This window comes from Cyclopterus lumpus, chromosome 7 (genome assembly GCF_009769545.1).
Source record: "Cyclopterus lumpus isolate fCycLum1 chromosome 7, fCycLum1.pri, whole genome shotgun sequence".
Taxonomy (NCBI): Eukaryota; Metazoa; Chordata; class Actinopteri; order Perciformes; family Cyclopteridae; genus Cyclopterus; species Cyclopterus lumpus.
The window spans coordinates 24,323,427-24,336,085 of NC_046972.1; the positions used below are offsets into that span (position 1 = coordinate 24,323,427).

At 47.2% G+C, this 12,659-nt stretch overlaps 1 protein-coding gene across 2 annotated transcripts in view; it reads left to right on the forward strand.

Annotated features, from left to right (window-relative positions):
* Window positions 1–10,767, forward strand: part of LOC117733882 (NUAK family SNF1-like kinase 1) — a 12,989-nt gene extending 2,222 nt beyond the window's left edge. Inside the window, exons 2-7 of one of the 2 annotated variants that reach the window (XM_034537798.1) lie at window positions 258–378; window positions 2,759–2,910; window positions 4,519–4,584; window positions 6,389–6,508; window positions 8,103–8,235; window positions 8,335–10,767. In XM_034537798.1, the coding sequence (XP_034393689.1) occupies window positions 258–378; window positions 2,759–2,910; window positions 4,519–4,584; window positions 6,389–6,508; window positions 8,103–8,235; window positions 8,335–9,485 (1,743 nt within the window). In that variant the 3' untranslated portion in view covers window positions 9,486–10,767. Of the gene's footprint in view, window positions 379–2,758; window positions 2,911–4,518; window positions 4,585–6,388; window positions 6,509–8,102; window positions 8,236–8,334 lie in introns of both variants that reach the window. The other variant, XM_034537799.1, reaches the window with a different exon arrangement.
* Window positions 10,768–12,659: the final 1,892 nt, after the last annotated feature.

Consider the following 12,659-nt stretch of genomic DNA (forward strand, 5'->3'; position numbering starts at 1 on the left):
CAAACGCCCTAAAGGGCTCGAGACGCGTGGGATGCTACTACTCGCTCAGCGTTAGTCCTACTTCATGACTTCATGACTGCGTGAACTGTCACTTTAACTAATTTGCAGAATGCTTAATTAAAGGTTGAATGTCTGATGACACCAGACCTGTGAAAGTGGACAACGAGCCTGACGACCGACTGCGGTCTTCTCGCTCCGAAAGAGGAACTCCAGAGAACCGTGACATTTGGGACTCAACAGTGCGTCTCGGTTCTCAGGTGGCGATCAAGTCGATCCGCAAAGAGCGCATCACGGACGACCTGGACAGGGTTCACATCCAGAGAGAGATCGAGATCACGGCCTCGCTGAAGCACCCCAACATCGTACGCTTCCACGAGGGTGAGTCTGGAAACGCAACAGGGACTCGAGTCCCAGGGACACGAGTCCCAGAGACACGAGTCCCAGAGACATGAGTAACACGAGTCACATGGACACAAGTCCCAGGGACACGAGTCCAAGAGACACGAGTCCCAGGGACACGAGTCCCAGAGACATGAGTAACACGAGTCCCAGAGACACAAGTCCCAGACATGAGTAACACGAGTCCCAGGGACACGAGTCCCAGAGACATGAGTAACACGAGTCACATAGACACAAGTCCCAGACATGAGTAACACGAGTCCCAGGGACACGAGTCCCAGAGACATGAGTAACACGAGTCCCAGAGACACAAGTCCCAGGGACACGAGTCCAAGAGACACGAGTCCCAGGGACACGAGTAACACGAGTCCCAGAGACACAAGTCCCAGACATGAGTAACACGAGTCCCAGGGACACGAGTCCCAGAGACATGAGTAACACGAGTCCCAGGGACACGAGTCCAAGAGACACGAGTCCCAGGGACACGAGTCCCAGGGACACGAGTAACACGAGTCCCAGAGACACAAGTCCCAGACATGAGTAACACGAGTCCCAGGGACACGAGTCCCAGAGACATGAGTAACACGAGTCACATAGACACAAGTCCCAGACATGAGTAACACGAGTCCCAGGGACACGAGTCCCAGAGACATGAGTAACACGAGTCACATAGACACAAGTCCCAGGGACACGAGTCCAAGAGACACGAGTCCCAGGGACACGAGTCCCAGAGACATGAGTAACACGAGTCACATGGACACAAGTCCCAGGGACACGAGTCCAAGAGACCCAAGTCCCAGGGACACAAGTAACACGAGTCCCAGAGACACGAGTCCCAGAGACATGAGTAACACGAGTCCCAGGGACACGAGTCCCAGAGACACAAGTCCCAGGGACACAAGTAACACGAGTCCCAGAGACACGAGTCCCAGAGACATGAGTAACACGAGTCCCAGGGACACAAGTAACACGAGTCCCAGAGACATGAGTAACACGAGTCCCAGGGACACAAGTCCCAGAGACATGAGTAACACGAGTCCCAGGGACACGAGTCCCAGAGACACGAGTCCCAGAGACATGAGTAACACGAGTCCCAGAGACACGAGTCCCAGAGACATGAGTAACACGAGTCCCAGGGACACGAGTCCCAGAGACACGAGTCCCAGGGACACGAGTCCCAGGGACACGAGTCCCAGAGACATGAGTAACACGAGTCCCAGAGACACGAGTCCCAGGGACACGAGTCCCAGAGACATGAGTAACACGAGTCCCAGAGACACGAGTCCCAGGGACACGAGTCCCAGAGACATGAGTAACACGAGTCCCAGAGACACGAGTCCCAGGGACACGAGTCCCAGAGACATGAGTAACACGAGTCCCAGAGACACGAGTCCCAGGGACACGAGTCCCAGAGACATGAGTAACACGAGTCCCAGGGACACAAGTCCCAGAGACATGAGTAACACGAGTCCCAGGGACACGAGTCCCAGAGACACGAGTCCCAGAGACATGAGTAACACGAGTCCCAGAGACACGAGTCCCAGGGACACGAGTCCCAGAGACATGAGTAACACGAGTCCCAGAGACACGAGTCCCAGGGACACGAGTCCCAAGGACTCTGAATGTTCCAAAGAAAGTCACACGAGACAAAGTCGTGCAGACTTGATGTAGAATCAGTGATTAGCTGTGAAACCAAAGTCGGTCATGTGATGTCACTTTCCTACGACTTGAAGACCAAAAAACAACAACTAATTGACCTCTTTTATTCCCGACGGAGCTTCTTCCACCCAGAACCCTCTATGACAGGTTCTATAGAAACTCCTACTAGTGACCATTGGTTCCACCCAGAACGTTCTCTGGAGGTTCCATCCAAAACCTCTCCACCTTTTTAAAAGGTGCTAAAAATAACCCATCCTGTGGGTTCTACCGAGAACCCTTTTATATTCCAAGGGTTTCATCTACAACCCGCCAAGCAGCTTTTGAACAGCCCTTTACCAGTACCATAAAGCAGGGTATCGTCGAGGGCGGGGCTACACTGTGATTGACAGGTCTCTACCACGCCATTGTCCGGTCTGGGAGTCGTCTTAGAAGACTAAAGTTTAGACGACAACTTTAACTTTTCACAATCACTTAATTGTCACATTGTGGTCGCCCGTAAATGTCTTGCTGCGTCACTTCCGTAAAAACAAGATGGCGACGGCCTCAAAACCGCAGCCCACAAGGCCAACGGGCGATGTTCACTCCTCACGTACAGACCACGAGGACCGACGGTGTGCAGGGGGTCTGGTTCCCCCCTCGATCCAAATAGATGCACAGAGCATGTTTGCAAAACGCCGACCGCTCAACGTGTCGTCCGCAGTGTTCGAGAGCCGGGACAAGATCGTGATCGTGATGGAGTACGCCAGCAGGGGGGAGCTGTACGACTACGTCCAGGAGAGGAGGCGACTGCCGGAGTCCGAAGCCAGAAGTATCTTCAGGCAAATCGTATCCGCCGTCCACTACTGCCACAAGGTTTGCACACACACACACACACACACACACACACACACACACACACACACACACACACACACACACACACTGGAGATGCACGCGTTCTTGGCCTCAAGAAAATCCTATGAATACAGAAGTGCAGTACGGGAGAGGTGAGCATCTTGTCCCTGCAGTCGGCTGAGCTTTTTGTTTTTATTATATTCTTATTTTGCCTCTCGGCTCCTGTCGTGGATGTCAGGCTCCTTAAATGCCCTCAAATATTGTCCCGAAATAGACAGGAATGTTCCATCATGAATGAATTATTGAATGTGCCTCTGAGGTATGCGGGGCACATGGGGGGTGGGGGGGGGGGGGGGGGGGCTGAACTTCAAAAGAAGAATGAAAATAGTTCTGGTTCTTTTTGTTTTGGTTCCTATTCTCAGAATCTAAATATAGCAAGAATAATATCGTTGTTAACCACATTGATTTTTGTCTTTGGCTTTTCAATCTGTGCGTTGAACACACACACACACACACACACACACACACACACACACAGGCTGCCGTTAGCTGAAGAGCGGACGGAGGCTATTCTGGCTCGTTGGGCGGCTTTAAGAGAAACTGAGGGCAGTTTTAGAGTTAGAGTTTCTCTGCAGCTTTCCTGGGCTCAGTGAAGTAGAACGAGTGTCTCTTCTCACGATTTTACCAAAGATGAAGCTTGGAAAAACGCGTTCATCCTTTTTAAAAGGTGCTTGCTCGCCTGTCACATTTAAGCAACTAAATTAGCAGTAAACCCCACGGACCAATCTACACGAAGATGAATGTATGTCCAGCAGCATGAATAACCTCACGGGAGCTTCACTGCTTGATTTGTTTGTGACAGTTTGTTGTGACATTGTAAAATATTACGTTGGACGGGAACTTAAATGATTAACTTCTCCTCCATTTATTTACCATTTAACATTCACGGATGAAAGAAAACAAACGGATGGTAAACACAATGCTGAAGTGTCTTAAAACCTGCATTCTCTCTACTGACCACCAGGGGGAGACTCCTCTGGTTATATAGAAGTCTATGCTTCATGTCTTAAAGCTGCATTCTCTCTCCTGACCACCAGGGGGCGACTCCTCTGGTTGTATAGAAGTCTATGCTTCACGTGTTAAAGCTGCATTCTCTCTACTGACCACCAGGGGGCGACTCCTCTGGTTGTATAGAAGTCTATGCTTCATGTCTTAAAGCTGCATTCTCTCTCTTGACCACCAGGGGGCGACTCCTCTGGTTGTATAGAAGTATATGCTTCATGTGTTAAAGCTGCATTCTCTCTCCTGACCACCAGGGGGCGACTCCTCTGGTTGTATAGAAGTCTATGCTTCATGTCTTAAAGTTGCATTCTCTCTCCTGACCACCAGGGGGCGACTCCTCTGGTTGTATAGAAGTCTATGCTTCATGTGTTAAAGCTGCATTCTCTTTACTAAATAGAGGCTTCACAATGTCCACAAACCGATGGGTGACGTCACAGTGAAACTCTTAAAGTGACAGTGATCCTGATCCACGTGCTTTATATTCTAAACGTCCGACCCTTCGGTCCTAATGTTTGCATGCAGAGGGATCAGCACCGGACCTCATGTGTTTCTGCTCTCCTGCAGAACGGTGTTGTGCATCGAGACCTCAAGCTGGAGAACATCCTCTTGGATCAAGACTTCAACGTGAAGGTAAGATCCACGCACGCTGAGCAATGTGACAGTGATGCACGTTTTGGAGAGAAAAGAACAGATGGCCGGCCTGAGCGTGGAACACATCCGTCGTCTCGTGGTGGAACGTGAAGGCCGAGACTTGGAGCTGCTGACTTCAGCATCCTGGAATGAAGCTGCACGACAGCGCTGCCGGTAATGGATCACCCAACAGAGTGCACATTCAGAACATACGTTGGATCACTTCCAGCCCAGAGTCCTTTTGTAATGTGTTGTTCAGCCACGCACGCCGAACCAGCACCGGCGTACTTCCAGCTCTTATGAAAGAACCCACGGGGGTCGTGTTGGCCTTATTTGGGCATCCCTCTCCTGAGGGTGCTGTGCACGGCCCAGTGGCGTTCGCTCCGCGAGGAAGGTTTTAATGTCGGTTTGCTCCATCAAAAGAAAAGGCCCTCCATTCATCACAAACCTCCGGTTCACCGAATATGTGCACAGCTATGACACGACAGACAGATTATGATTGAACTAAATACAGAAAATGAACCCTCCTTTTTACTGCAGTCATTCCCAAAGACTGCACCCACAGGAGATTTACTTTGGGTCGCCAGAAATCTCCGTAATCTTCTATTTAACGTTTCTATCTGCAGTACACAAATGAGCCACAAGTGGGAGCCCGACTGTTTATGTTGTCCTGATGATGTGTCCCACTCATAACAATGAATCTAATGTAAAAGTCTGGCTAGTTTAGTTTTATTGACGAGAGGAAACTACTGAGCTAGTTTGTTTGATTCCACCATGCTTTCATGCTACACCGGTTACAGAGAACGAGCCAAACAAAGTGTGGATGAAGCCATCGGTCAGCTTCGTTTATACAGAAGCTCATAAACATGGCCGCTGCTCGGATGTTGATTTGAACGCTTGCTGGTTGACACCTGTTGACAGCGGAGTGCTTTCCTACTCTGTGACGAGAGAGTGAGGACGAAGCATTACGTTGTTAAATGTCACTCGTTCACTTCGGTTCTCTTTGCTTCTCGAGGCCGCTTTTAGTTGTACCACATGACGGCGGTACACGTAACAATGGCCGCCGCTAAGCTTGATAGCTTTTAGCTATGTTTGTTCTTCTCCTATTCTATTTGTATTACATTTATACTGCAGGACGGACACACACACACACACGGTAGCCTGTAGCCTGTAGCCTGTATAAAGTGGTGCCCGACTCACATCCTCAGTCTGCACATCTTGTTGCCACCGCACACATAATATCAACAGCGAGCTGGCTCGTATACACAACGTCATCTTCCGCCTGTGAGGTCTCCGTTCTGCGGAAATGAAGCCGTCACTCTTGAGCATTCTCAACACCAGAGGCTCTGATAGTGTGTGCGATCTCTCCAGATAGAGAGGCGCCTCGAGCGAGTGGTTGTTCCAGCCTGAATGCTTTTGGCCCCGCCCCTCTTTCCTCTCGGCATAACTATTCGCGGCTCCTCTAAAAGGAGCTGCGTTCGGGGTCGTTGTTGTTGCCTTTTGCCACACGGCTGAGAGTTTGCAGCACACGCAACGAAAAGGAATCCGGGTGGCGTGAGGGGAGAATTTATAAAGGTTCAGGGTTAACCGATTAGTCCAGAATGGTGTCTAGTTAAATCATCTGTGACCCTTTTGTTTGTGTGTCCACACGTTTGACACATAATCCTGCAAGGATTAATAAGGGGGGGCTACACTATGATGTCCTTTGGGAATACATGCTGGTTGTTGGTCTAGTTTCCAGAGGAGCAACAAAGGACACAACGCAACAATCAAACTGTATTGGATGTTCTCTCTTTCTCTGCAGCTGGCTGACTTTGGCCTTTCCAATCACTTCCAGAGGGGCAGTCTGCTGCAGACGTACTGTGGAAGTCCGCTCTATGCTTCCCCAGAGATAGTGAAAGGACTGCCCTACCAGGGGCCCGAGGTGAGTCAGCGCACAAGGGCCAACACACCAGAAACACACCAAAAACACTCCAAAAACACCACAGAAAAACAATAGAAACACACAAAGAAACACTCCAAAAACACACCAGAAACACACACCAAAAACACACCAGAAACACACACCAAAAACACTCCAAAAACACACCAGAAACACAATAGAAACACACAAAGAAACACTCCAAAAACACACAAAAAAACACCAGAAACACACACCAAAAACACACCAGAAACACTCCAAAAACACACAAAAAAACACCAGAAACACACACCAAAAACACACCAGAAACACTACAAAAACACACCAAAAACACACAAAGAAACACTACAAAAACACCAAAAAAACACACCAGAAACACACACCAAAAACACACCAGAAACACAATAGAAACACACAAAGAAACACTCCAAAAACACACAAAAAACACACCAGAAACACACACCAAAAACACACCAGAAACACTACAAAAACACACCAAAAACACAAAAAGAAACACTCCAAAAACACACAAAAAACACACAAAGAAACACTCCAAAAACACACAAAAAACACACCAGAAACACACCAAAAACACTCCAAAAACACCACAGAAACACAATAGAAACACACAAAGAAACACTCCAAAAACACACCAGAAACACACACCAAAAACACACCAGAAACACACACCAAAAACACTCCAAAAACACACCAGAAACACAATAGAAACACACAAAGAAACACTCCAAAAACACACAAAAAAACACCAGAAACACACACCAAAAACACACCAGAAACACTCCAAAAACACACAAAAAAACACCAGAAACACACACCAAAAACACACCAGAAACACACCAAAAACACACCAAAAACACACCAAAAACACACAAAGAAACACTACAAAAACACCAAAAAAACACACCAGAAACACACACCAAAAACACTACAAAAACACTCCAAAAACACACAAAAAACACATCAGAAACACACACCAAAAACACACCAGAAACACTACAAAAACACACCAAAAACACAAAAAGAAACACTCCAAAAACACACAAAAAACACACAAAGAAACACTCCAAAAACACACAAAAAACACACCAGAAACACACCAAAAACACTCCAAAAACACCACAGAAACACACCAGAAACACAATAGAAACACACAAAGAAACACTCCAAAAACACACAAAAAACACACCAGAAACACACACCAAAAACACACCAGAAACACTACAAAAACACACCAAAAACACAAAAAGAAACACTCCAAAAACACACAAAAAATACACCAGAAACACACACCAAAAACACACCAGAAACACTACAAAAACACACCAAAAACACTACAAAAACACTACAAAAACACACCAGAAACACTACAAAAACACACCAAAAACACACAAAGAAAACACTCCAAAAACACACCAAAAACACAATAGAAACACATTAAAAAAACCATGTTCACTTAGAGACGAGGGAACAGGAACAGATTCTTGTCACACTTAAAATGATATCCAATAAAGCACCGCGTCAGTGTGTTGAAGCGAAGCCTGAATGCATTTCTTTTGTGGGCTTTCTCGACCTGCAGGTGGACTGCTGGGCCCTGGGGGTGCTGCTCTACGCCCTGGTGTACAGCAGCATGCCGTTCGATGGCGCCGGCCACGCCGCGCTCACGGAGCACATCAGCCAAGGCCGCTACCGCAGACCCGACCCCCCCTCAGGTAATCGACATTGTGCGTCACCCGATCACCCGTTGGACTGCGGTTGTGCGTCGTTCTCACGAGTGTCCCGTGAATAACCGCCGACTCTGCTCCCTCCAGACGCCTGCGCTCTCATCGACTGGCTGTTGGCGGTGCGCGTGGACGAAAGGGCCACTGTCGAGGACGTGGCCAACCACTGGTGGGTGAACTGGGGCTTTGAAGAGAGTGTGTGCGACTGCCCTTCGTCTCCACACCAAGAGTGCCCCTCCCCCCTGCTGGCTCGCTACATCGACTGGCAGAGTCGGGTTGCGGCGACCAGCAACATGGCCGTCGACCCGGCATGCCCGTCCTCAGACGCCTCCTGCCTGCCCCAGCCCTTTTGCTTCAGCTTACCTCTGCAGAGTGATCGTGGAGGAGGAGGAGGAGGAGGAAGGGTACGAGGGGGAATGTCAAGCCTGAGGAAGTCACGCAAGGAGAACACAATTCCCCAGACTTCACTGGGAGCTTGTGGCGGCGTTTGTGCTGCAGCTGCCTCCTCCGGTGGGATTTCCTCCGCTTCCACCAGTGAGAGAAAGAAACCCAAAAGTATCCTGAAACCCCAGAGGAGCTTTGACTCCGTCTTTCCCAGCGCTGCTAAAGAAAACCCCTCCTCCCAACCCGGTCCCGCGGCTCCCCAAACTTACCGAACGCATCATGCCGATGTGCTGTCCACCGGCCCGCCACCTCCCTCTACCTTCAGTCAACCCTCGTCCAAAATGCCCAAGAAGGGGATACTGAAGAACCAGTGTGGAGGGGGGTCGGGTCGCGGCTCAACCTCCGACGGGGGGACCTCTGAGGTAAAAGCCGGGGGGGGTGCAGGAGATCTGTGCTCCCGCAAACAGCCCCCGTGTCTCCCAGCGGCAGGAGACAGCGGCGCCACGCAAGCCGAGGCGGCGAGAAGAAGGAAGGGGATCCTGAAGCGCAACGGCAAGTTCTCTCGTAGTCTCGATCTCCCCGACGAGCTCCGCTCGGCCCCCGCGACGTTCCCCGAGGCCCTGCAGCAGCTCCTCCGGGGCGCCAGGGGGCGCCGCAGCCGTCCCTCCAGCGTGGTGAGCGAGGACAGCCTCTTCTCCTCCGATTCCTTCGACCTCCTGGACCTCAGCGCCCAATCGCGTCGCAGGTTTTTCTCCCGCGGGAGGCGGCACAGCGCCTGCAGCTCCGAGGAAGACCTGGACCGGCCGAGGGCCGAGGAGGACGGAGACGGCGGAGGACCGAAAGACATGCTCACATGAGACCGAGGACATGTGACGAGTTGGGGGTTGAACGCCGGCTCTTCGCTTCACCTTTCAATGAACTGGAGAACAAGGACTCTGTCGATGTAGGGCGCCGTGTTCTTGGCGTATTTGCGTCTGTATTGAACGATGAATGAGCCTTGAACATCTGCTGCCCCCAATGGAGAGAAAAGGCTCTCCAGTCCAGTTCAAGTGACGTTACTGTAGAAAATAAAAGGAGGAGCTTGTTGCTGGTGAGTGTTTTATTTACTGTGAGCTCATCGATACAAAGTCTTGTAAAGTGTTCACGCCAAACGCGACGAGGTTCCATACAAAGCGAATGCAAAAACGGGAAATATATACGCGAGGAAACACGAAATTCACGGCCAGAATTTGCCTCATTTCGAAGTTCAAATATATAATAAAAAGCAAAGAATCAACGCTTTTTGCTGTGAAACGCTGGGTTGAAGTATGATGACCCAGCGCCATGTTGGATGTGTACATCCATGTATCAGATGTCACCAAAAAAAAACACCAACAATAAATATGAAGTGTGTTTCCGTCCACCTGCTTTTTATGTAAATATTTAAAATTACAACAAAGAATATAGTTTTTTTGTTTAGTTTTTTTTTACCTTTGTCCGAGGAGGTTTGAGGTTTGACCGGCGCTCTTTTTTTAAAAACGAAGGGCTAGTGGACGGAAAAGAACTTGAACACATGAACTCGCTTTTTGTTTGCACACTTTTCTGGTTAAAAGTGGTTAAAATGTGCGCTTCACTTGGATGGAAACGGGAGGCTCTTTTGAGAGGATGAATTCTGCAAAACGGAAACTGTTTTTCATTTTATTTAAAGCCCTTCATAAGAAACATTCTTTACACAAGTTTATTTATTTGCGGTGTTTGTCAACAATGATAACGTCTCCTATAAAGACACATTTTATATTAACACAACTGTGTTTTACTACGTTTCCACACCACTCGGTTTTTATTGCCGACAGACACACAAATAAATGCTTACGGGGACATTATTGTGTGTTGCAAACCATCCATCAAATGTTTTAAATACACTGTCTTTAAAAGCTAAATAGGGGGAGTTAGTATTAATTATTATATATTTATATAATACTATGTAATTTGCTCCTTTGCCCCGAATAGATCGCATTGCTTTTTATTGAGACACCACCAGTTAATTCAAATGAGGGCAGTAGATTTGTGGAATCTGTCATTTCTGGTTATTGTGAGAAAAGAAGTTTGTTTTGTTTTATTTGTTTTATTTTCTTTTGTTTGTTTCATACTTTATTTTTGTTGGGGGGGATGGGTGAATAAATTATGTGAACTTGAATACGTTCCACTTGTCGAGAGATGAATGACACAAAGGGATCGTTTTACGTTAATCAGAACATGAAGAGTATATATATATAAATATGTACACATAAATATATAAATAAATATATATAATGATATATATTTATTTATATATATATATATATATATTTATATATAATGAAGCACGGAAAAGAAAGGGACATTTTAAGACAAATCACGCTTTTATTCCCAATGTTATTTCTGTAGACCAGGAACGTTTCTCCTTTTGTCCCCGAGTGGGGACACAATGCAGATAATTCATTGAACGTTGTTTATGAAATAACCAAAAGATTTGAATGTACTCCCAGAGTCCCGTGTGTCCATAAACACAGAGTCTTCATTATGGTTCATGTACTGAACTAAAACACGCAGCGGAGGTCAAATGAGGCTAAATGTAGTATTTACATGACCGAGTGCTAATTTGGGAATAAATGTTTTAGAACTCTAGAAATGCGACTTCACTTCAAGTGTGTTTACGTTCTATTTGTGCAAAGAGAAGGATTAATACATAAACTGCAGAACATGTTTGAAAAAAGGTATTCAATGAGGCATTGTGGGTCGTGCATGCTTTTCCCTTTGTTTCCTTTGGCTTCTACTTAACACTGTTCTAAACAGAGACTGTTTTGCTCAAGGCTTTCACGCTTTCATACATATTTAAAGCTGCATTCTCTCTCCTGACCACCAGGGGGCGACTCCTTCATTTTCCGCAATGGATTGACACCATGTTCTAACCTCTCAGGCTCGTGAAATCCCTTCAGACGTTATTAGATATTGTCGAAAAGTCCACGCGTGAAGATTGAACGAAGCAAAAGTCACCAGCAGGTCTTGTTTGGATGTGGAGAAGTCTGGTATGGCTGATGTATACAGAGGGCTTACTCATCGTAGTGTAAACATACAGTAAATACGTAGTCCAGAGACTTTAATGTTAATGGCTGATTGATGCAGCGAAGCACTTTGTTCACTCAGAGAGTGATGGAGGAAGTTCAGAGCAGAGGTCTGATGGTACCATTTCGAAACATCAGTTGTTACGCAACAGCTGCCATTCATCGGCTGTATAGAAGTCTATGCTATATGTGTTAAAGCTGCATTCTCTCTCCTGACCACCAGGGGGCGACTCCTCTGGTTGTATAGAAGTCTATGCTTCATGTGTTAAAGCTGCATTCTCTCTCCTGACCACCAGGGGGCGACTCCTCTGGTTGTATAGAAGTCTATGCTTCATGTGTTAAAGCTGCATTCTCTCTACTGACCACCAGGGGGCGACTCCTCTGGTTGTATAGAAGTCCATGCTTCATGTGTTAAAGCTGCATTTTCTCTCCTGACCACCAGGGGGCGACTCCTCTGGTTGTATAGAAGTCTATGCTTCATGTGTTAAAGCTGCATTCTCTCTACTGACCACCAGGGGGCGACTCCTCTGGTTGTATAGAAGTCTATGCTTCATGTGTTAAAGCTGCATTCTCTCTCCTGACCACCAGGAGGCGACTCCTCTGGTTGTATAGAAGTCTATATAAATAACTCTACTTCTCTTGATTTATTCCCTCAGTAAACATTGTAAACATTAGTTTTTGGTCTCAATCTCTAGTTTCAAGTCTTCTTCAATACAACATGAAAAAAAAACAAAGATGGTGACGACCACGGATTATGAAACCTTTAATACTGTATTAATACTGTAAATAAAATAACTGTACGGTAACAGCACAGTTATTTTATCAAACAAGCAACATGGACTTTAAAGAAGTAATCAAAATATCTGCGATGAATACTAATGCAAACCAGGAGGAAGTGGTTCACAGCTAATTCATGAAGGCCAACGCTCACATGTGGTTAAAAGTACC